Source organism: Accipiter gentilis, chromosome 2, assembly GCF_929443795.1.
Source record: "Accipiter gentilis chromosome 2, bAccGen1.1, whole genome shotgun sequence".
Taxonomy (NCBI): Eukaryota; Metazoa; Chordata; class Aves; order Accipitriformes; family Accipitridae; genus Astur; species Astur gentilis.
This window is the reverse complement of record NC_064881.1, coordinates 39,551,341-39,575,234: the sequence shown is the minus strand read 5'-3', so window position 1 is coordinate 39,575,234 and position 23,894 is coordinate 39,551,341. Positions and strand designations below refer to the sequence as shown.

General features: G+C 42.6%; 1 protein-coding gene across 1 annotated transcript; it reads right to left on the bottom strand.

Moving 5' to 3' along the window:
* SLC30A8 (solute carrier family 30 member 8) lies at positions 1-21,089 on the bottom strand. Its single transcript, XM_049824873.1, has 8 exons — positions 21,010-21,089; positions 12,861-13,065; positions 8,793-8,931; positions 4,789-4,942; positions 4,082-4,271; positions 3,572-3,677; positions 1,158-1,292; positions 1-146 (listed from the first exon to the last, which is right to left on the bottom strand). Exons 1-8 carry the CDS (start codon positions 21,087-21,089, stop codon positions 1-3), a joined length of 1,155 nt encoding a protein of 384 aa, XP_049680830.1.
* Between the last annotated feature and the right edge of the window lie 2,805 nt (positions 21,090-23,894).

Here is a 23,894-nt window from a genome sequence, read left to right as displayed (position 1 = left end):
TTAATCCCTGGGCTCTTGACAGAAGAAGCAGTCTCGTTTCTGATCCTCTCCTGATTCAATCTGAATGGTGATGGAGTGGAAGCTGTAGTGCTCAAACAGGGCTTGGGTAATATCTCTCAAAATCTTCTGGCTGTCCACTGCATCTGCTATAGATAGCAAGCAGAAAATAATCAAAATGCATATAATATAATACTTCAAAGACCAGTAAGTGTTTACTGACAGAAACTATTCACAAACTTCTAACAAGAAGTTTGTTTGGAGAAGTGTTTCTTGTCCTTCTTATCCTCCTTTCAGGAACCTGCATGTCAGCAAAAGTTTGTTCATTCAAATGTGGTCGGAATATGCAATTTTGGCAAGAGCTGAGCTAAGAGTAATCACCAAAGAAATTCAGTTTGGCAGAATACTGGAGGAAAGCAGGAATACTTAATAAAGATTAGTTCATCCAGTCAGGGAGTAGCAACAGTGCCAAGTGATTCTGGTGGCTGATAGACCCACTTTTTTGGAGAAGCGAGGACTCCATGGAGGACTTCGTCTCTGAACCCGTTCTTGGCCAAACACAGGTGGAATTTTTTTCTTACATAAATCGTAACATGTACAAAGCAAACAGATAAACAAGAAAATTGATCTGGGTAGTGGACAGTTTTTCAACAGGGATAAGGACTATATTTAAAAAATAATATTTTTAAGGATGGACTGTTCCCCTGCAGTTACCTCCACACTCCGAGCTACGCGTTAAAGATTGTTTTACAGCTAGAGATGCATCAGGAATGCAGATTTGCCCTGTAAGTTTTTCTCACAGGGAACAAGAGTTTTCAAGTTTGACAAAGCCACTCCAACATCTATTTAATATTGTGAGAAAAATCCATCCTGGGTCTAATTCTTCTAATTTATTTAAAATATCTTTTAGTTTACTCCCTTGCTCCACAACCTCTGCAGTTTTCAAGTTTGGGGCTAAACAGAGGTCCCTGTTGTTTTGGCAAGATTTCTGGGAGGAGGATCTGAGAGCTTTTGTTGTTGTTGTTATTTTTTCCAACAAAATGATGACATCTGTTTTAACAAGCAACAAATATACAGTCAGTTGTATCCCAATCAGGAGAGACTGACCTTTACTAGGCAGCAGCTGAATACTTACTCCCTGTTTGCAGAAATTTACTGACCTGTGGCAACATGAGCAGATAGAATAGTTTGATTCATTGTCAGAGACCAAAGATGAAGGTTGTGAACAGACTCCACTTTCTCAACTGCTAAAATTCTCGCTTTCACTGCATCATAAGCAAATCCTTTTGATATTCCTTAAAAGGAGAAGTTGATGGGAAAAAAATATTTTGAAGAGATAAGAATGATGATTATCAGAGGAAAAATGCGTCATGAACCTTTGTTCAGTTAGAAGTATAAATTTTATAAAAATATTCAATGCTTTGGAAAACCTGTCTATTTCAGAGTTCACTGTGAAATTTAATCCTATCCCTTATTTTATACTTCTCCACAGAAGAATGAGACTCATGCATGTCTTAGGAGAGTCCAGTTTACATAGGGAAGTGAGCTAGATCATGTCCTAGTTTTGCACCAACAACTTTTGTGAGTGTAGATTTTATGGCATCACCTGAGCACCTCTGAGGGATTCTGTCCTCAATACATTTACACAATAGAGAAGCATCTGTTTAGCAGAGAGGGAAAGACAAACATAAAGATTAAAATGGTTTGACTCAGGAATCTTTGATGAGATTAGATCCCAGGTCTAGTTATTGAGTACATCAGTGACTGTTTTCCTAGATGAGCCTATTTACAAAAGATGATGATGGTGATGACCCTCGTTCAGGGTGAGGACAATTGTAATAGGGTGAGTTGCAACATGAAATTCAGATTTTAATGTAAATCCAGATTTGACCAAGGAATTTAACTACAGATCTTCCCTGAAGTGAGACTTGGCAGTTTGGAAATGCAAACCACTCTATGCCCACGTGAACAGCTATGGTCAGCATGCTTCACTTGGATCAGTAAATCAAAAAATATTTTTAATGCCACCAGTTATGAAGTATAATAATGATAAGCACAGTATTGGTTAATTTTGTCTGATAATTATTTGTAATCATTAATGACCTCAGTGTTGTATGCTTTGACCTATCCGTTACAGGAATGATATGCTATATGGAGTACCGACTTAGTAGAACATGGCACTGACATGCACATGCTCTTTAGAGAAAACCATGGACAGTCAGTGCCTGCATGACACAGCCAGTTGCAGGGGCTGTAGGGCTGGCACCCCGGGACAGACGGGATGCATGGGGCAATAGCCACCTCCCATACCAGCTCAAACATCCAATTTCTCTTTAGAAAATTCAGGGCAGTATATGGTATTAGGAGGTAGGAAACTGGCTTTAGACACCTCCCCAGAAGGACAGTGTAGAAGGGCTTGCTGCAGAGGGGATCAGAACATTGCCAATTTTGGCATGTCAGCACTGCTTATGGAAGCTGGGAATCACTGCTCTGAGAAAGAGACCTCCGAGTGTCAGGGGCTGCCAGGCCTTCCTGGTAGTTTGATTTTTTTCAGTAATCAAGAGATCTTCTTATTTTTTGGCAGCCAAGATACAGCCAGATGCCGCATTCTGTCTAGGTACACTTCTACACGAATGTATCTCTACCTCAGAATCACTGAAAGCAAACCAACCCCAGAATGAAGCTTTACTGTAAAACAATATTGGAAATTTTCTTTCTTGAAATAGAAATAGGTGCAAAGTGAAAGAGAGAAGTAAATAGCCATGCAGACAGTCACAGAGTAACTTTTATCAATTCGAAACCTACACTGTTAGAGCTACTTTTCCCTTTAATTCTTATGTCTTCATAGCTGAGAAAGAGGTTGCATTATATTATTCAGTGTAAGGAAAGCAAAACCATGCATCTATGACTGCTCAAGTCATTTGGCCTTGCAAATCAAATGTTCAGGCCCGTAGCTGACAGGATTAAATATTGCTAAGCCTAGTCCTTCTTGCTGCTGATGTGCTGAGAATTGTCTACTCCCTTGCACCTGAACGTGACTGGAAAGCTCCATCAGCTTGCTTTTCTGGACTGGCATAACTAAAAATCTTTTAAACTTCTGCCTCTTGCACTCAGCCTATTTCATAGACACAGTTTAAAGCACAATCTTTTTCTTTTCTTTTTTTTTTTTTTTTTTTTTTTTTGCAAAGACTTGAATTTCACATGGGCAAAGGAACTACACAATGAACAAAGTGAGTAGACATCTCATATGCCAAAGGGGTGATAAAAAGCAATGTTACACATACAACAAACAAAAGCAACTCATTTTTAGGAACACATTGGGAGTTCATTAGCAAAACACCAGTACACAGATTTTTACAAAAACTGGTATATGTATAAATCTTCTGGTGCAATGGTGGAAAACAATTTTGATTAAAATTGTAATTAGGTTTAAAGTATGATCAGAATTATAAGAATATTGGAAACGGATACAGAAGTGTGCTATTATACTTTTGTCAGCGGGTATAAGCATTATCGAGAAAAAGAGAGAAAAAACCCAAAGTATAACTGTATTGATTCTGGAATCAGGTCCTACCTTCCATTAACACAATCAAAATATCCCTTAAAATGGTGATGGTGGTTGCCAAAACAAAGATGGAAAACACAAATGTGCAGATTGGGTCAGCTATTTTGTATTCTGGCTAGAAAAATATGAACACATCACTTTGTTAATTTCATTATTGTTGGTTATTGCCATTTTTAATTAGTTAATCTCAAAGAATAATATATTCCATTCATCTAGTACAGAATGAGTGCTGGCCTCCTTTGCCTGTTAGGGAGCCTCAGCACAGGGAATGAAAGTGCTGCAGATGAAGAAAGGGAGAGACACCAAAGTATCCTCCTTGCAGTTGAAACACCAAGAAGCAAGTGTTGCACGTTCAACAGCCATTTCAATTCCCAAGAATAAGTATAATTGTCTTTCACTAAATTACAATGTATATCATTAAGACAGAGAAAATATTTACATAGTACCTAGTGTCACAATGCTATGAAAATAACTGTTATCCTTAATTGCAAGGAAGGCAAGTGAACTAATAAAACTAACCTTAAAGAAGATGATAAGTGCGCTAATTAGCACACTAATACTCTGGAACAGATCTCCGATGGCGTGCACAAAGGCTGCCCGCAGACTGGCATTGCTCAGAGCTGCCTTTTCTGGAGGGGCCGCCACACGTTCCCTGGCTTGTGCCCCATGGCTGTGCCCGTGGCCAGTCTGGTGCAGGATCAGGCTTAATCTGCAAGAGATGTAAAGCTGCAAATATCAGCAGGGTTGCTGCATCTCTGAAAGCAGCGATGTCACACATGTCATCAATTCTTTCACTTCTGAATGCTGAACAGTAAAAGCAGGCAAATTAGGTAAAAAAAGAGTGGATAAGCAGATAATTCCTAGGTGATTCAGTGTTTTTTACACAAACAAGAAAGTCTGTGAACAGGGGAATTAATGAGGCCTCATTTTCTATAGAGTTCTTGAATGTTCTGACATTTGATAAAAAGTGAGATGGAAATTAATCTTTTCCTGCAGTTCGTGCATTCATAATTTCCCTTCCCAGTGTGGCAGCTGCCAGAAAGGAAGAGAGCAACTGCAACCTTCAATGAGAAGCAGGATCTCTTTTCTCTCCCCCTTTCTATATCCTCATGAAACTCATAAACACAATATTTTTGAGGCCAATATCTCTCTATAATTTTTTATAGAAATATAGCAGCAGGTTCAAGGTTCAAAATTTGTATGGAGAGGAAACCAATGTAACTTACAGGATGTTGGCCAGCACGGCACAAGCAGAGGTAATGAGCATCACTGTAGCATCAATATCATAATCAGGGTGTAGCAGCCTCATGCTAGCCAAATATGTCAACACACCAGTCACCATCCAAATGATTACCATAGACATCAAAGCTCCCAGAATTTCTAGGAATTAAAACAATCTGATTTTAACAGGAGTCATAACAGAAATGCAAGAAATTTTAAGAGACTGATGGTAATAGTTCCAGGTTTGTGAGCTTTATAGCCAGGATATTTACTTCTTGTGTGTTGGCAGCCTTGATGCTCACAAAGAATGGGCCAAACCCCTTTCTGGTCATAGCAAATCCAGTGGCTGCCCAGGGCAGCCCTCTGCGTGTGGTGGCCTGACCCTGTTCTACCTGCTCCTACTTTCCAGTCTTGAGTTCATGTGGCATTTGGAGAAATTGGAGAGATGGAAAAGATCATTTGGGGAGTTTTGGGAGGAGCAAAAGGAGCTGTAATGGGAAGAGAGCATAAAAGAGCAATTCTTTTACATCTTATGTAATTGCCTGACTCTGCCAGTATGGTGTGAAGACCCCAGGAACCAGCCCTCCTTCCCCAACAACATTATCTTGGTCACAGGAGCACAGGTTGGAGGATAGGAGAGAGGCACAGCTCACCCAAACCCACCGGCAGACATAAGCCCCTCCAATAGGCTCCCTTGTTCCTGCACACCTCTTATCCCTTCACACTTCAGACAGACGGTGACAGCCCCCAGTGAGGTCCTGCCAGCAAAAACTCTCTTTTCTCTCTCCTGGGACTCATCCTGCCAATGCCACAAAATCATTTTTGTGCCACCAGCAGTGATGAGGATGAAAGAAGTTATTTTTTCCCTGGGGCAGCAAAATTTAATTTTGTCTCTATTGGCTCTGAGTTGGGCTCAAATAAATCCAGTCCTCAAGGCCACCTTTTATTGCATTGCCATAGGAGAGGTCCGAGGACGTTCTTATGAACGTGCAGCATACTTTTAATAGGATGTGGGACTAGTAATTGCCATGTGACTTGACTGGGTAAATGTGGCACTTTATGAGCACAACTGAGACAATACCAAGGAAAATGAAAGCTCACAGTAAAGTGAAAGGCGGTAGATAGCCAGAAAGAGCAAAGCACAGACCTCTACTGTCAGTCCATGAAAGCAGCTGAAACTCAACGTATGATTTTGAATATATTTTTATGAGGGTCCCAGCTTTTGCAGCAGTTCAGGCTTCAGATGCTTATCAAAATAAACATTTTATGTGAAGCTGACAAATAACAAATGGAAGTGCACTGTCAGGGAAATCTAGTTTTGCTTAAAAGTAGAGAGAAGCTAACATAAAGCATACCTGGTGTTTATATTTTCTGCAAGTTACAGGTTGAAACCCTGCAAGCTTGGCCCAGCTGAATGTGTTGATGGCTATGCTATCATTGGCGTGAAAGGAGCCAACAGCTTTTCTGAACACCTGTATGAATTTCTGCATGCATGTGTGCGCATACTCCACAATGGAATATGTAAGAGGTCATCTTTACCTACATAGGTGAAAATACATATTACTTTTCAATGTCATATCTTAGCAAAAATTTAGCTAAGCTTACAGACCAGTTCAGTAGTCCTAAATGTTTAACTCAAGATGTTCTCGGTTACATTTCTTCGGAACCACGAGCACTAACACAGTGGAGCAAATAATAGTGTAGGATTGTTTGGGAATCTCTGAGTCATACCTGAGATGATAAAGAAATTGAGGTTGAAGAGAGCTTTCCTACATGGAAGTAGGTCTGGCTCACACTATCACTCTCATTCAATATTGTGCTTCAAGCCATGCTGCTGAAAGTAAGCTGCACACCCAAGGGATTGCGTTGAACTGCTGTCTCGACTGGTTCTGCTGCCTGGTTCTGGCTTAGAGGACAGGAGGCATTCAAATGGCTTCTGCTAAACCTAAGCCCTGTCGTACACAGTCTTTGTGTGACAAACCCTATCTATCAGTCTAAGCAAGGCAGTGAAAAAACAGCTTCCAATGTCATGGAGGGCTGCAGCTGCAAGACCTTGGTAGTCAGTGCGCAGTGACTCTGCCACCCACCTGACTGCCCTCAGCTACTCTATTAAGGCACCCACCTGCATATTAAACTGGAAATGTAGCTGGGAAAATAAGCAAGTAGCAGCATAACTATCATGGAATGCAATTAAATAGCCACTGACATTCGATGCAAGGATCTCTTTGCTACCAGCATAAAAAGGCAATAAATGATTGGGTTTGAAGTTCTGCACTGCAATGACAAAAACCTAAAAAAATCTAACAGACTGAGGGTGAAGCTACATGACCTTGAACCTGCCAACATGGCAAGAGAGAAGCCTCTCTTTCACTTTCCTTTCTTCCCAGGCTAAGAGACCATAAGCACAAAAAGTAATTATGGAACAACTGATGGTAAGTAGTTTGCTAAGGCTGCAAAATTCAGCTGTGTGTTGTCTACATAATTCCAGCCATGCTTCAGTCATACTAAACCTCCCCCTCACCCAGCAGCCTGTTTCCAGCAAAGCTGGTAGAATATACTTAGGGAGCGATATAAAGATAGGATGAGTATGGCATCTGTCTTCCCGGTACAATCTGCAGCTACAAGCAACCTTGGCCTACAGACATCCTGAGTCAGAAGCTGCTTCTGGACCTTCACATTGAACATCCTTGAAGCATTTATCACCTGAGTCCTCAGTTCAGCTGCATAGGTGTCTAGAGCCATTTGAGATTCACTGGTACTACCATGTATGGCTTGATACAAGGTGTATGGATGACCCACAGACTTCCAGAGTGGCAGCTGGAGACTTTGTGGAACACGTTAGGGCATTTCAAACAGCATTAATCACTTACATATATGCAACTAAATTGAGCCCTAAGACACCCAGCACGGGATTCATTTCCAGACCGAGACAACTAAATTAACATGCCTACATGTAGGTGCGAACTAAGTGTCTAAGCTCCCTTTCTGGACAATGGACATCAAATTAATGGTGATTCACACAGCTCCCTGTTCCATTCACTGACTGGGAACACATCCTAGTTTAGTAACACGGAGTGTCTGGTGGCATTTGAGATGCCCTGGTCTTGTGCTTGGCATCCTGTGCGGCCTCCTGTGGGTCTCGTGCAATAGCTGCCATTCCCATGTGTAAGTCTCAGACACCCTAGGGATGTAGCACTGGACTTTTATGTTTAGGTAGCTGAATGGAGTCTAGATTTCTGTTGAACCTATCAGAAACTTGGACCCTGTGCTTATATGTGTTCATGTATGTTTAGACATTGATACTTAGGTGTCTAAATCTTGAACGGAAACACAAACCCAGAAAATTTTTCTCATAGTTAGTATTTTGCTGGTGTCTTGTCTTTTGTAAAAGCACCTGTGTTTGATTGTAAGGCTTTTGGTATTGGGTGTCATCTGTAAATATATTGATTTTGGTTGAGGACAGAGAACTTTAAAAACCTGCCAGTACTTCCATCTGATAAAAAACAGCAGTGATAAAGAGATATGCAGGAAGAGGATTTAGAAAATGGTAAATGTTAAAGGATCTTACTTTTCTACAAGAATAACGTAATTTTTTTTTAAATTAATTATTTGCTTTATCATTCTATAAATTGAGTAGACCCTCATTTTTATGGGTATTGCTGCTTTTATAGAAACTTGTGTTTCATAGTAGATTGAGGACTTGGTCCTCCTCACACTCGGGTCACTGAGGGAAGTTGCTGTTATCTCAACCAAAGCTAGCACCAGCCCAAAACTATATTAAATTATGAACTGAAAGAGACATTTGGGGCTAATAGATGACTGTGCTCTTTACTTCTTTGAAGCTCACTGGCTTGCTCTATTTGTCCTGTATCCTGGGGGCTTTGAGTGCAATAGTGCGCTGTCTCTAACTATCTGCAGACCTTTGTTGGACTTCAGCAGTTTTCCAGTCCCTGGCTATGATGACTTCCCTTTCCCATTCCACATGTTCATACTGTGACACATTTGCTACCTGCTCGGTGCCACCCAAAAGTTAACTGTTTGGTGGGAGGTTTGGAGGCAAGCCACAGTGAGAAGAGGCTGATCAGGAAGCTTGTCAGGTCCACCAGGATGTGTGCCGCATCGGTGATCACCGCCAGGCTCCCGGCAATCTGCCCACCTGTGGGAAACACCCGTCCGTATCATGGCTCTGGTCAAAAGTTTGAGTCGACTAGATCAAACTCGAGACCTGCTTTGCTGTGAATCAAAGGCGACACTCAATTTTCAGTGATCATACACACAACTCAAAAGTCTTCTTTAAAGATAGTTTCATTTTGTACCTCGTTCATGCAGTGAAAGGTATGAATTAATAGAAAGAAATAAGCTAAATTTCTTTGTCTGAAAGAAAGACAGTCCTAAGGACAATAAGAGCTGTGATACATTAGTGCTGTGGTTATATTACTATTGGACTGGTTTACTGTGACTATTTTAATATCAGATTTCTTCGTGAAAAGCAGTATTAGGGATCACATTTCCAGTATACTCCCACTATCTTTTCATGGATCACTGATATTTTATGTATGTGCAGAAACTCAGAGACTTAGCTTATGGGATTAATTTCCTGTTTGTTATAGGAAAATATTCATGTTCTTCCTGAGTTTTGGATAGCTGGATGATAAACTGTTTATTTGTCACAGGCAACACTAAAACAAGTATAAAAGGAAAGGTCCCAGTAGAAGAGTTGTGATAACTGACCATTTTGGTGAGAGCATAGAGAAAAATGTTCTGTTCACAGGACTAATCTATTATTTTGCATCTGTAATGCATGATTTAATTTTCCTGCTAGAGCTGGAAAAACTGAGTCTGAATGTCATTTTACTTTGAGGGGTTTTGGTTTCATGTGAATTCTGAAAAAAAACCCAAACCCTAACCATTTTAGGCTATCTGAAACCACATTTGTTTTACCCAGTAAGCCAAATATCATTAATTTGCCAAATTCTTCTAACCATGTCTCAGGGCTAAAGGCAAATCCAAAGAAACTAAAAGATTGCTTTAAACTACCCCAGCTGCTGGTGGCTGTAGAAGACGAGGACCACAGACAGGAAGCTGTCCTGCCAACTTGTTAGAGCAGGGGAATCTTTTCATCAGAGTGGATATGTAGAAAAATGGACATGTGAAATAATAGAGCCAAAACATCTAGTTCCTGCATTTGGAAATACATTTCCATCCTTCATCAGTTGTTTAATTAATTTCAGCTCACCTGTTTCTCCTGACCACAACCCGTATGAGAGTCAACGAATCCTGAAAAACATTGTAAAATGCCTCATTCAAACCTTTGACAAGATACCACAGCCAAAGGGACATATCTCTTGTTTCCTTATAGATGGAAAGTCTTCATGCCAGCAGGATGGACTGTCTGTTTAATTTCCTCCCATATGCAGAATTTAGATTAGAATACCTAATACTGTATGATTTGTCACCGCAAGAGAACATATATTGCACATATAGGGCATATATTATTTTCCTCTGTTGCCTCCCTATACATCCCATTTACAGCTGCCTGAAACTTACTTCCCAAAAGGGATTAAGCCTGACTGCAGAATTTGGGTGCATCTCATTCCTTGCAGTAAAATGAAAAATTCAACAGAATAGGGATTTCCCAGAGCATGTGCATGTGTAAATGCATATAAACTTTTTGGTCGTGACACAGTTCTTAGACTTTCACTGTTTGCAGGGTAGCTGTTTCTCAAGTTGGAAGCAATTTTGCATAGCAGAGGGAAGCAGGCTTGTCTGACAGTGCACAGATGTTAACAACCAAGGCATCAGCTATCTTTCAACAAACAAATATGTGGGGCACAAGCTGCCTGCAAAACCCTATTGCATTTTAGATACTGTATTTCCATGTTCTGCGGGACAGCATTACAAAAGCTTGCTTCTAGCCTGCTGTCTTTGAATAATGTTGGCAAATTATTATTTTGTGTATTGCTGGCATAACTAATGCCTTGGGTGAGTTTCTGAGATATCAGTCTGCTTATCTTAGCAACCCAGTGAAGTCTTTACATTCCTTTTTGACATGAGGACACATGCAGGGTTTTGTCTCTCTTTCTAGTGCCTAAATGGATATAAAGTACTTTGAAATCCACATTTGGTTCTTAGCCACTAAAAATCGTTGGAAAGCACTTTTATATCAGGGTTGTACACAGGGTGTCATCAGTTTGACTGATATCTCCAAACCTATGGAGACTGTGATGGATCTGCATTAGAAGAAGAGAAGATAATTGTCTTTCGGAGGCAGTTGGTGCACTAGGCTCAGCCAACAGTGCCCCTTTTGGGAGAGCAGTAAGGGCCAGCACAGATGGTTTGAGCAAAAATATCACAGGAAAATTCTAGGGATTCAAAGCAGCACAACTTTTCAACCTCTTTGAGAGTGGTGCAGCTTTGTTTCTTCTGTTTAGCATAACAAAGCCCATGGAAGCTGTTTGCCCTTAAGAGGAGAAGGAAGGGGGGCATATTCTTTATTTTCAACAGTAAAGCTTGTGTAATAGTTATTGGCTTTTCTTGTTTTGTATCAATAGTCCCAACAAGAGGCCTTTATGACTTACTGTTACCCACAATGGATGTTTATAGCTTTGTATACCACAAAACGGTAGAAATTGTCAGTCACTCAACGGTCAATCATCAGGCACAGGCAGTCTAGCCTAACGATTAAAAAAATTAAATGTATGGTTCATAATTACAAAAATCTCCATAGACTGCTGTCTGTAACTGCAGTTAATAACTGGTTTGTCAAAGTTTAATGGTCTGAAGCAAAATGGTCTTCAAGCCTGTTACTTAAGCTGTCACTGCAAAAGAGCTGTATGATTCATTAAGCAAAATGAAACATTTAGTTAACATATCATCTGTCCTTCCAATTATCCTCTAGCATTGCCGCATTCACCAAACTTAAGCCTACTGATTATATGGTTCTGTTAATAATGCATTACTTCTGGCACTGGAAATTACTGCATGGAGATTAGTGGTATGCACCGGTTTTCATGGGGGAAATGCACGTGACCTACAAACAAGGGGGCTTCATGCAGGCGAATTGTGTGGGAGGGAAGAGCTGGAGAAGTCCCTGCTGGGTTTGCCAGGCAGGGAAGGAGGCAGATATGCAGCGGCTCTTTCGATGCCTCCGCTTCTTACCTGTGGGGAAGACAAAACCTTTCTATTTCATTTTCATGGGGCTCCCGAGATGCTTAACTGGGAAAACCTGGGTTTCAGAGGCCTTCCTGGCTGATTTTTGTTACCTCCCCTGGGGGACACGCGGCAAAAGTCTGTGGGATTCCTCATGCCTTACCTTACCTCACCTCACCTCACCTCACTGCGGAGGAGGGGAAATTAAAGAGCCAGGTGGGTATAAATATGACAGAAGCCATGCAGAGAACAGATCAGCGGGACAAAATGAAAGCTAATGCTCTATAAGCAAGCCAAATACTTAAATTGGATATTGTAGGATGGGTCCAGAAGTGAAAGCTAATTAGACAGGGGGATAATCTTCCATTGATCCAGAGACACACCAGCAGGCCAGTTTAAAAGATAAACGTGCCCTGATATAAATACATTGACTTAGCTGAAGAAAAGCAGATGGTGAATCTGGCCCTGGATTTCCCTGGATTTTGTAAAGACTGTTGCATTTAATATCAGATCCTGCTGCTAGCAGCCTTCATCAGTGCCGAGGTCTCATTGGCCTGGATAAACATGTAAAATCTTTTAATCTTTTCCAAAAAAATGTAACCCAATTTATTAGAAACCTTTTGTGACATGATGCTAAGACATGCTAACCACTTTTAGCTGAGCTTAAAGACCTGGGAGAACAGTTCAGACCATTAACTGATCTTTGTATTCCTACCCAGACGCAATCCTTAAATGGATATATAAAAATATTTTGATAATTTCACTTTAAAAAAAACCCACAATTCTTTTAAAGGCTGGAGAGAAAGGAGAGTTATTTTATCCCAGGTGGGTTCACCTCAGTGCGTCGTGGGCCCTGCTGTCAGAGTGCGTACAAAAGGGCATGAATGCGGCTGTGCTGGGCACCAAACTGAGATCTCCTTGAGCAAACATACTCCCCTGTAATCTCAGCAATCATGAAGAAGATGCAAATTACTGATGCTACACAGAGCTTCCTCCTGGCTTGGTGCTGTTCCCTTTTTCTGTTCTCATAGGCCTGTGAGTAGCCGTGACAGTGATACGCTGGATTAGCTTCAGTAACTTCTGCTTCCTGCTGCTGCTTCTCTTCATTTAAATTCTTCTGATGCCACCTCATCCTTCGGGATCGAAAGAAACAGAAGGTTAAAAAAGAAAAACCCTGGTTATATGCGCGTCTAGCCCTGCAGCCCCAGAAACTATGTAATTAATGCTTTTGAAGGATAAAAGCAGCGTTAGGAACAGTGGAGCAGGTCATAGAAGAGGCTTGCTTGCACAAGCAGGGCTCTGCGGGGGGGGGGCTGCACATGAAATGACAGCTCTGGCTGTGTTTCCCAGCTCTTTGGGCTCTCCTACATCAGTCTATGAAGCAGTCTATGAAGCATAGGGTGACTTTCTTAGGCTGTGTATTTTATGCACACCATACGATTTTCAGAAAGTCGCACCTCATGCAAATAGTAACAAAATTCAGCATAGCATGGAGACAATTCTACCAAACCCCCCCCAGTTTTTTATTCCCAACAGCTTTGTCAGGAAGACTATTGGGAAAAAAAAAATATCTTCTTTTTCTCAAATATAATTGAATAAAGATATTTCTCACCTCTCTTTGCATGCAGAACTATTTATCTCAAATTTCCACATATGTACAAAACTTATCAATTTTCCAGCATGGCCTGAGCATAGAAAATATTAACCCAAAAGTTTCAAAGGAACTTAAAAAATCAAAGAAATCAATTCTCCGTAGTATGCTGACCCCCTTGTGCCACTGATTTCATAGAAAGGTGAGATGTTCAGCAGAAGTGGCTCATTGAGCATCACTCCATCACAAGGTGATTTCCCAGCCAGATCTGCTCTGCCACAAAACCTCAGTGCTGTCCTTCTCAGGGCTCCTGCGTAGAAAATATGGGATGGGGGTAGAGAGGTCTGGGGCCGAGCACATTGCATTGCAACTGCAGGAGCTCCTGCATGACCCTGACATCTGGTGCTTTCACTACAGCATCCCAGAGACTCCCCCAGAAGAGAGACTAAGGTAGTTTGGTAACCAAGGATGTTCCCTCCTCCTTATCTCTCAACTGAGATGAGCTTAAATGGAAAAAAAAACACCCCTAAACCCTAAACCCTGTCCCAGGAGTCTTGACTGAAAACCATTATGTCTCTCCAGACAGAACATTTGTTGCCACAGCTGCTCCGAATGTGATAACCCTGCTGGTAAAACATCCCCTGCCGTGTACTGAGAGTTGTGGGAGTGCCCTGTGGCATCAAAAGGTGAATTCTGCCCAGATGCACATACATAACCTGCATATAACCATGTGTTACAGCTATTTAAGGCCTGGGTGTGCAGGGCTGTAGCCCGCAAGCCTACCCAGGCACGCAGCAAACTCCACTGCTGTTTCTGAAATTAGCCTGGGGGCATGATGTGGGGCTGGGCTTCGCTACCGCAGTAATGCCAGCCCCTTTTCTCCCTTCTGACTAAGGACTTTCCTTTGCCACCAGGAAGAACTGTTTCTTCAGTTGCGTGAAGGAGACCCATGCTCCGGGAAGTGCATGGATCTTGGTGACTTTCTGTAGCGTTTCTGCACTGTTTATGGAAGTGTCAAGATGCCTAAAATCTCACTAGAAAGAAATCACGCTGGTGGCTGACAATCTGCAGCAGTCAATGTCAAGAAAAAAACTGCACCGGAATCACAAGCTTTTTCCAGGTGCCTTTTTGGGCAGCCTGCGTGGGCTGCAGCTGGTCAGTGGGCCCAAAGTCCCCTCAGGCCCGCACCCCTCGTCGATGGGCAAGAGGCGAAGGCAGCCCCAGAGCTGCAGATGCCTCGGTCCCTCGCGTTCATCGGCACTGCGGAGGTACTGGGGAAAGGAGAAGAGCCGACCCACCTTGGCAGCCAAGCCTTGCAACTGTAGATAACCAGTGTGGGTTTGGTTTTGTAAATATTATTGAGACGTTCCAAGGATGCGACGTGCTCCCTGAGTCAGCCTGTTTCTCAGGCAGGTTAGCGTGTGGTCTCTGTGTGCTCAGTGGAGGTGACTGTATGTGAGGAGCTTGCGTGAAAGAGCAACTGGTCAGATTGAATGCCTGACGCCTGGAGACAGAGAGTTTTCTTAGTTCTTTTGTCAGTGTTTTCCTTTATTATCCCCACAAAAAGAAATACATGGGAGCTGGGCCGTCTGGGGAATGGGCTGCCCATCTGGCAGCCGGGGTCCCTGCTAGCCAGTCCTTCTCCAGTCCTTTAGTTTTACATTCATCGGGCTCCTCATGTGCACTGTGTCACTTATGCACAATATTTTCCTGATGAATTAGACTCAGAAGGTACCACAAACTGATTCCTTCCAGATGGCTGAGTAAAATACTGTAGTTCTCTCACTCTCCCCTGGAGATCAGGGCATGCAAGATTTTCTTTCTTGTGATCCCTCTCTGGAGTTAACTTCCAATGCTTTTCTATAGTTTGCATGTAAAATTAATTTCCCTTTAACTCAAGTTTCATCAGCTGGCATTGAACGTTAAAATCATCTTAACGACATGAGTCATGATCAGCTCAACAGCCTGTCAGGGCAGGGATGCCAAAATTACCCCTGCAGATTTCTGAGCCACCAAATCCTTTCCTTGCTGTTAACAAAATAGGTCGCTTTGTGATCCCCCTCTCTTTTTTAATCTTCAGGTCTCTCCATCGTCTAACAAAACCTCAGAGTACCACTGAGGGGTAGGAAAGCACTGTCCACAGATCTTGTTGAACAGATGCAAAAGCAAACAGAGACAGCGTAAACCCACAAATGTCACAGTTGTCTGTCTAAAGGGTACCTAAATAAAAGTGGCCTGGTTGTCAGAGGTGGCAAGCATTTGCTGCTCCCTTTGAATTCGCAGAGCAGCATCTGGCCCGATGAGTTAGGAAGACTCCTGCCAGTTGTTGTGCGTAACCATTATTTTTTTCTTCCAAGAGAAACCTGCCACTAATTAAAAGAATCTAAGAGACAGATTTATAAATGTGTGAATCAAAAGCTTAACGTGCAGAGATCAGCTCTGTCAAACCATAAACCCCTTTTGAGTGTGTTAGAGCAAGATGTAGCCTTTGAGCATCAGATCTCTGCACCAGCACACTGCATGCAGACTCCCAGATTAAAAAATAATCTTTTCTCCATTTCAAATTCTCTTTCCTTTGTAAAAAAGATAGTCAGGGGAATGTCACAGAAAGGCTCCTACTGAGTCATGCCTGGAAGGGGGGAAGTAGAAAATATTAATACATATCGCAGATTCCACACAAATCATTAGCAAGAGCTTTTGATTACAACTTCCTTTTGCTTGTTTTCACTTGATCTGTTGGGTGCCTTGATCTGCATGCTGATGGGAATAATTGCTGTCCTCCTAGACCATTATGAGATCCCCAGTCAAAAGAGCAAAATGTGGAAATGTGGAATCACTGCACTTCCCACAGGAGATCATCTCCTTCACAAGGGAAAATAGTCATTTTTTGGTGCTGAAAGGATAATGAATCTGCCTTCAGAGAAAAATTTATCAAAGCCATAGTCACCTCCCTTATGCTGGCACCACTCCGATTTCACCTGATGTACAAATCTTGAATATTTCCAAGTCATTTAAGACCCTGTTTATAACCTGGCTATCTGGAGGCTGGAAGGTGTCTGAACCAGAGCTTGTGTCTAATAGCCCTTTACAGATCTTTCTTCCACAATCCCTGAAAGGGTTGCGTTCCACAGCTTAATTATGATTTGTGTAAAAATAATGCATCCTTTGTTACTGTTAAGCTGTCTGCCTGATATTTCAATTAGTTCTTGTACTGTTAGAAATAATGTATGACCATTCCCTGTTTACCTTCATCACATCATTCATGATTTTATGTATCATTGTTATACCCCTGAACCATCAATTTTCTGAGCTGGTATCCTAGTTATTCATTTTCTGTTTCACACCTCCTACTGTCTCGGTTCTAATTTTCTTTCTGAGATGAAGTGGGCATAACTGAAGTGGGCGTAATGGAGATAGTGTATGGCCAGTACTGGGCAGACACGGTCCTTTCTACAGGATCCTAATGTCACCTACAAAGAGGGCAAAAGCAATGGGATGGGTTTTCCTGAGTCCCCTAACATACTGTGTGCTCCTGGGACCAGCTGGCAAGCCAGTACGAAGGAGACTTAACCACAGGGCCCACAGCTGAAACCCTTCAGAAGTCACAAGAAACACCTGCAGTTTTCCCAAGCATTGACTTCTGCAAAGCACAAGGAGTGGTGGAAAGCCTTTATTTGATGAGGACTCTTTGATCTCATAAGAGTTTTCATATTGCCTGCAGGAAAGCAGAAGAAAGAAGAAAATACTCCCTACACCCTTGTTACAGAAAATCAATCTCCACCTGAAGAAATCATCTGCCAGGCTCACTTCAAACTTTTTGCCTATGGTATAAGCCTGGCAGACAGGAATCAGTTACAAGTCTAGGGCTTCACTGATAGATAGGAATAACTACGGGTCACGTTAATGTCCCGTGTTAAAAATTTTTATATGAAGATAAACCCTAAGGTTTTTACACATCTTTCCTGCTTTCAGCATTGCCCCCCCCCGCCCTTTTTTTTTCTTGTCTCTTGTCTCAGAGACAAAATAAAGACAAAAACCTTGAGACTAGAAACCTTGAGTTTCACTTGTGTGATGGTATTCAAAATCCTACTATAATGACATATAAAGAACATAATCAGAAATCCAGAAATCCATGCTGGATCAAGCCAAAATCTAGTTCACAGTGTAGCTGATACAATCTGATGCATATCCAGTGATTTATGAAGTGGGATTTTGAATATTTCTGGTGAATATTACACAGGTTTTTTGTCAGGAAGAAATAAAATCATCTGGCCTGTCTTCATTAATGGAATCTTCAGGAATTTGGCCAAGACATTCCCTAGACTTTGATAAGTGGTTATCTAGATCACTAGATAGGTAATAACAAATAAAAAATAACATAACAAATGATTAACCATCTGAAGAACTTATCCTCTCCCATCACCACCATTGACTGTAGAAAGACCATAGAAAACTATCTTAGACACCTAATTCAAACCTAGTTTAAAGAGAGATTATATGAAGCTCTCTTGCTATGACTTACAGACAACACTTTTTGCATAAAGCACGAGGTTCTGAGTGCTCGGCTTCAAAACCTGTTACCATTATGGTTCATACCCTTCCTGGAGGCTGGTGAGAAGTGGTGTCTTACCTTGGACCAGTCCTGTGTAATACCTTTGTTACGTGGAGGAGGAGGTGGAGTGCACCCTGATCAAGTTGGCAGATGATGCCAACCTGGGGGTGCAGCTGATACATTGGAAGGCAAGGCTGCCATAAGCAGGTTGGAGGAAGGGATCAACAGAAGCCTTCTGAAATTCGACAAGGACGAATGCAAAGTCCTGCACCTGGGACAGACTTTTGAGAGGACATCTAGAATATTGTGTCCAGTTTTGGAGTCCCCAGTACAGGAAGGATCAATAAACTGGCACAGGTTCAGCAGAGGGTGACCAGGACAGTTGAGGGCTGGTGCACTTCTTCGTAGGAACTGGACTTCTCCGGCCTGAGCACCCGTTCGTGAGCACCTAGCAGCAGCCTGCCAGTTATTTTTGAGGAGGCTACTGAGAAGACGGAGCTTTATTGCTGTGCATGGAGGAAGGATGAGGACAATGGTCATAAATTGAAGCAAGAGAGGTTCAGACTGAATATAAGGAAAAAACACTGACTGTGAGGATAACTCAGTATTGGAGCAGATTGCCCAGAGAGGTGGTGCAGTCTCCATCCTGAGAGATTTTTTTCAAGACTAGACTGGATAAAGCCCTGAGCAACTCTGTTTGAACTTTTGGCTGACCCTGCTTTGAGGGGGAGGTTGGACCAAAGACCTCCTGAGGTCCCTTCCAACCTGAATTACCCTACAAGCCTACAGCTGACCTGGTTTTCAGAGAGCTCAGTTAAAGCCCACGCCCTTGTAAGCACTTCAAGTTTGGCATGAGAAACCTCCACGCATCCAAACCCGCCAGTGACGACAGACAGGCCTGGCATGTACAAAACACTCTCCCACACAGCCTTGTGTGCAGGGAAAGGGGTCTGTTTTCAGACTTCCGACTCACATGGTTAAGATAAAAACAGTTTTGTTCCCCGTGTATTGTAATAATGGCATTTATTAAACACAAAGAGCCTGGGGGATAGCAAAGAAATAGGCAATCTATGTGCAAAATAAATTCTGCTGAAAGCATTAGAGCTGTTCATTAAGCCTACACACAGGGAATGGAAAAATGTGGTAATTTATACCAAAGGCTAAGATGAGCTTATTGCTACTGATCGGCTTAAGACACCTGAAGTTGTGCACGCAGCTGGTCTGTGCAAGCCCAAGCCCAGCGGGCTGCATCCCCCCCACCCCGCTGGCACCCCGGGTCGCTGGGCTGCGAGGGGCAGCGGGGCGAGGGCTTCCCCTGGGCTGCCAGCTCTTCGAACAGGAAGAAAACCTGATCAGTTCATCAAATTTCACCTGGCAAAAATAAGCGGAGAGGAGGTGCAGCCCAAAAGCCACGTGCCCGGACGACAAGTCGTCCTCCTCCCTGCGTTACCGCTGCCATCACTCAGCCGCCTCAGCACCTCTGCTACCGAGCCCTCCTGGGACTGGCCCTCAAGCTCGGGGCCCGTTGGACGTACCTGCAGCCGTCGGCCCCACAATTGCAGTTGCTGGAGCGATTCACCCCAACTAACTTCAATCCTAAATTCAGAAATAATTATCGGAAAGAAACCAACCCCTCTAGAAGGTGAGTCAGCTCTCAGAGGGGAGGATCAGCTGCGAAGGATTCTTGCCCCCAGTGCGCATCCCACCCCTCTTCTCACTGGGGATATTCCCTGTTGCCGGTGATGCAGGGAAAACGAGGGCTTCTTCACGAGGCAGCCTAACAACTATCCCTGTCTCAGGGCACCCTTCCCCGCACTGTGTAAAGGGTTTGTCCAGAGATGTCCTTGTGTCCAGAAGTGGCAAGGGGCCAAAGGACCTCAAGCACTGAAGCTGTGCCCACAAAATTGCAAACTATCAAAAAAGCTCTGAGAGTCTTCAGTAACTAAAACGAATTGCAGAATTATATGGGATCTTTTTAAAATATAAATATTACCACAAAAGTCATTTTGGACAGTGCCATGTATATTTATGGAGCCATGTAATAATATTTAAATAATAACCCAGACACTCAAATGACTAAAATACGATGGCAGTGACCCCAGTATAAGAACATGGAGACACAGATTTCCATTTGAACTGACAGTGTTTACGCCAAGTTTCTGTCCCACGCGTTTTAAGAGAGCCAAGCAATAAATAAACTGAAAACCAGTGAGATAATGGAAATGTCAAGAGGTGCTAAGCTGTTACTGAGCAGCTATTTTCTTTTAAAAATACTTGCTGGTCTGAGTCAGGAGGAAGAATGAAAATAAGTTCAACTGCAAAACCATTTTGTAATAGACATTTATACTCATTTTTTAACCCAAGCTACAGCATATCATATGTTTTCAGAGGGTCTTTCCTCACTCAGGCAAGCAGTTACTTACAGGACCTCTGGCACATCAGAGGTACATCAGCTCCAAGTCTGATAGACTATCCACATGAATAAAGTTTTGCGGGACCAAGTCCTTAACAGAAGCGCATTTCTTTCCGACCAAACAGATAATTTAGACATTGAAGTATGAAACATCAAACATGGTGTCAATAGCACTAGTATAATTCAGTCTAAAACTGCAGCATAATCCATGAGGTTTTGCATCCTACAATAAATCTACTAAGCTTATAAAATACATAGCAGGAGACACTTGCTTCAACACTAGATTGGTTCAATCCATCACAGATGCAGACACATCAGGCTGCTGTCTAGTAAATGCATCAAACATTTAATAAGAAAGTTTGGGAAGGAAAAAATCAAAGAAAACATTTTGAAAGATGTTCCCTGTGCACACTATGAAAGTCCCCGTACGTTGAATTCTGCAGCCCGTCGGCAGATTGGTGATCTCGTATCGCTCTCAAAGACAAAGCAGTGGCAGTGAAGGAAACGGAGAGTTGTGTTACCTGTCTAGGACCAAGGAGTACTTCTTGGTGTCCCTCTCACTCACAAGGCAAGCTCTTTCAAGACCCTTTTTGGCAGCCATGAGGAAAGTCGGTGAGGTTTTGCTTGGGTTTTTTCCTCCCTTAAACTCTCTTTTCCCTGTTGGAAGCGGATTTGGGTAAAAACATCCTCCCGACTTAGGCAGAAGTCTCTGCCAAATATTTTTAAATGAAAAGGTTTTAATAATCTTCTCAATAAACCCACTGCGAGAGAAAGCTGATTTCCTAGTGCTGGTGGCGTCACTAACATGCCAACCAGCAACTTGCTGAGCGTGTCAGATTGGAGGTTGCGGGCCTCCTTCCCTGTTTTTCTTTTTTTCCCCTCCATGTTAGATGCTGTGATACGCTCTTTGGTCACGCAGCGGGTGCGTGCTCTCCTGCTTGCTGGCTTGGGTCAAGCGCAGCAGTGCGCACACCGATGTGAGAGAGCACGAAGGTGATTAAAACAGCCCGATTTGCCTGGAAACAGTCAAACCACTGTTTGCCTTTCTGCTTCCTCGGCTTGGGAGGAAAGTACACCTCCGTCACCCCAGCTCAGTGCAAGCGTCTTTAATCTAAGCCATCACTCTAAAGACTTATTGCTAGCCCTGGCATATTTTCTCCTAATGGTTCAAACCAGAAGAGACTGCTTATTATTGCCATTTGCAACACAGGTTATTGAAATCTTCATCTCACCAGGAAGGACTGCAGGTTGTTATTTCTGCTTTATTCAGTTTGTTCATTCTGTCGACAGCCACGGTCCCTGAAGGGGAGAAGACCTCCAGCCTCACGTCTCTCATAGCCTGGCCTCAGACACGCTCTTCGGTGCTAATGGGAAATTTTGCACCCGTGCTGTCTGTGTTTTACCATATTCTGGGCAGAAGCAGACTGTGATTGAGATTCCTACCTGTGCACTGCCTTCGCAGGAGAGATTAGAAATAGGGCAGTGAACAAATGCTGGGTGCTGCATTTAAATTCTGCAGCTTTTTTTTACCATGAGTAGCCTAATATGTATATGATGAGCTGCAATCTCCCCTCCCTTCTCCTGGCTTGCAGAACACATACTCTGTATGAGATTCATGGGGGCAGGGGGGCACATTTGTACATCATATAAATGAAAAAAAAAATGGGTTTATGCCATCAGAGATCCACACATTGCCTCCCTTATGTCAGCTGTGCAAACACTTCCCTGGAACCTGTGAGTGAAGGAGCTGATGGTATCTCAAACACCTTTCTGAACAGCAGCTGGCAAGCAGCAGAAATACATGTTTTTTCCACAATGCACTGTCACCTCTGCCTCTCTAATGTCCTTTTCTCAAGACCCTTTTCCTAGGTGCTTATACCCACCTACGCACCCTTATAAGCCCCTTTGGTGGAAGAGATTGATTTTCTGACTCATTCCTGGGACTTCCTAGCTTTTTCTGGACATTAAAAAGTTGCTCTTTAATGTTTTTTAAAGTTGCAGCCACATACTGGACCTGACACTTAATGTGGATGGCTGGCAAGGCTGGTTTGAGAAGAGACTTAGGTCCAAGGATGAATAGTTTGGACCCAGGGCATTTGCAGAAACCTTACAAAACAGGATTGCCGCATTACTTACCAGCCCAGACATGCCATTAAGCAGCAATTTTATTCTGCCACCAAGAGGGAGGAAGGAAGGACAAGGAAGACAGCCTTGTGCACCCTGGAACCTGACACAGGCTTACAATTCATACTCAACAAGGGCTTCTCCTGGCTCCCCATCCCATAAATACCACCGTTACTGCAGTGCCTCTGTGTGCTTCTCAACTCATCCTTCCTCTAGAAATTACGGAACACCAACACCCTGTCACAGACCGGGGATGCCTGAAAAATAAACTTTGCCTGGGACCAGATTCACAATGGATCTCAGTCTTTTTAAGGTGCTAAGCCAAAGTATCAGGTCTAAGCACCCTCAACTTCAGGAAAATTTAAAATCCACCTCAGAAGATTGCAGATAAAGCCTGTTTCTCTTTCACATCACTGGAAGCATGTAACTTGTTAGTGAGATAGATGAGTTTCCATCATTTTGCAAAAGGGTCTTGAGCCTCAGGTGCATACCAGCAAAACAAAGCCATAGATCATTCCCAGCATTTAATCTAGACCTTTGTTTTGTGTTTATTGTAGTCAGTGCTGATGGTAGTGCTTCTCAGGAGACAGCCTGTGAGGCAGGATAGAAAGAAATCTCTTCAGCGCTTTCCACAAAGACTTGGGTTTCCTCTTTATACAGACTGAAACTCATTAAGAGAGAGACAGCAGCTGTCTGTGGAATTTCTGCTTCAGAGGAATTATTCAGACCATCTCAATAAATTCATCTTCGGCTTTCAATAATAATGCGGTTTGTTTCTGAGTCTACATTAAAAATGTCACATATCCAAACCTACTGGTTCTAATGACCCCAGTCAAGGACATTTCTCAAGATTTGCATCCAATGCAGACATGTGAGGCATCACACTGGCTTTTGCAAATGAAAGCTCCTCGTCATTATTATCCAGAATCTCCATCAGTAAAAAAAGCGTATCCTTGATCCTATTTCAACTTTAATCAGCCACACTTTAGATATGAAAAAAAAACCCGCCCAGACTTCCCATCCTGTCATTATGGGAGTAGATACTGACAGCTTAAATGTACAGAGGGAAATTCGCTGCATCTATTAATTGAAAATGCCAGTGAAGTCGGGCAATTTTACCAGGCATGAGACTTCTTAGAGGTCATCTGCAAAGTTCTTCTCCACCTTCCTCTGGCATCAGCTTGAGTATCTCTGTACTGCATTGCCTGCAACCTGGGGTTCCAGGCATTTGTGATTTCTGGGGCTTGATTATTACAGTTTTTGTATTTATAGTGACAATATG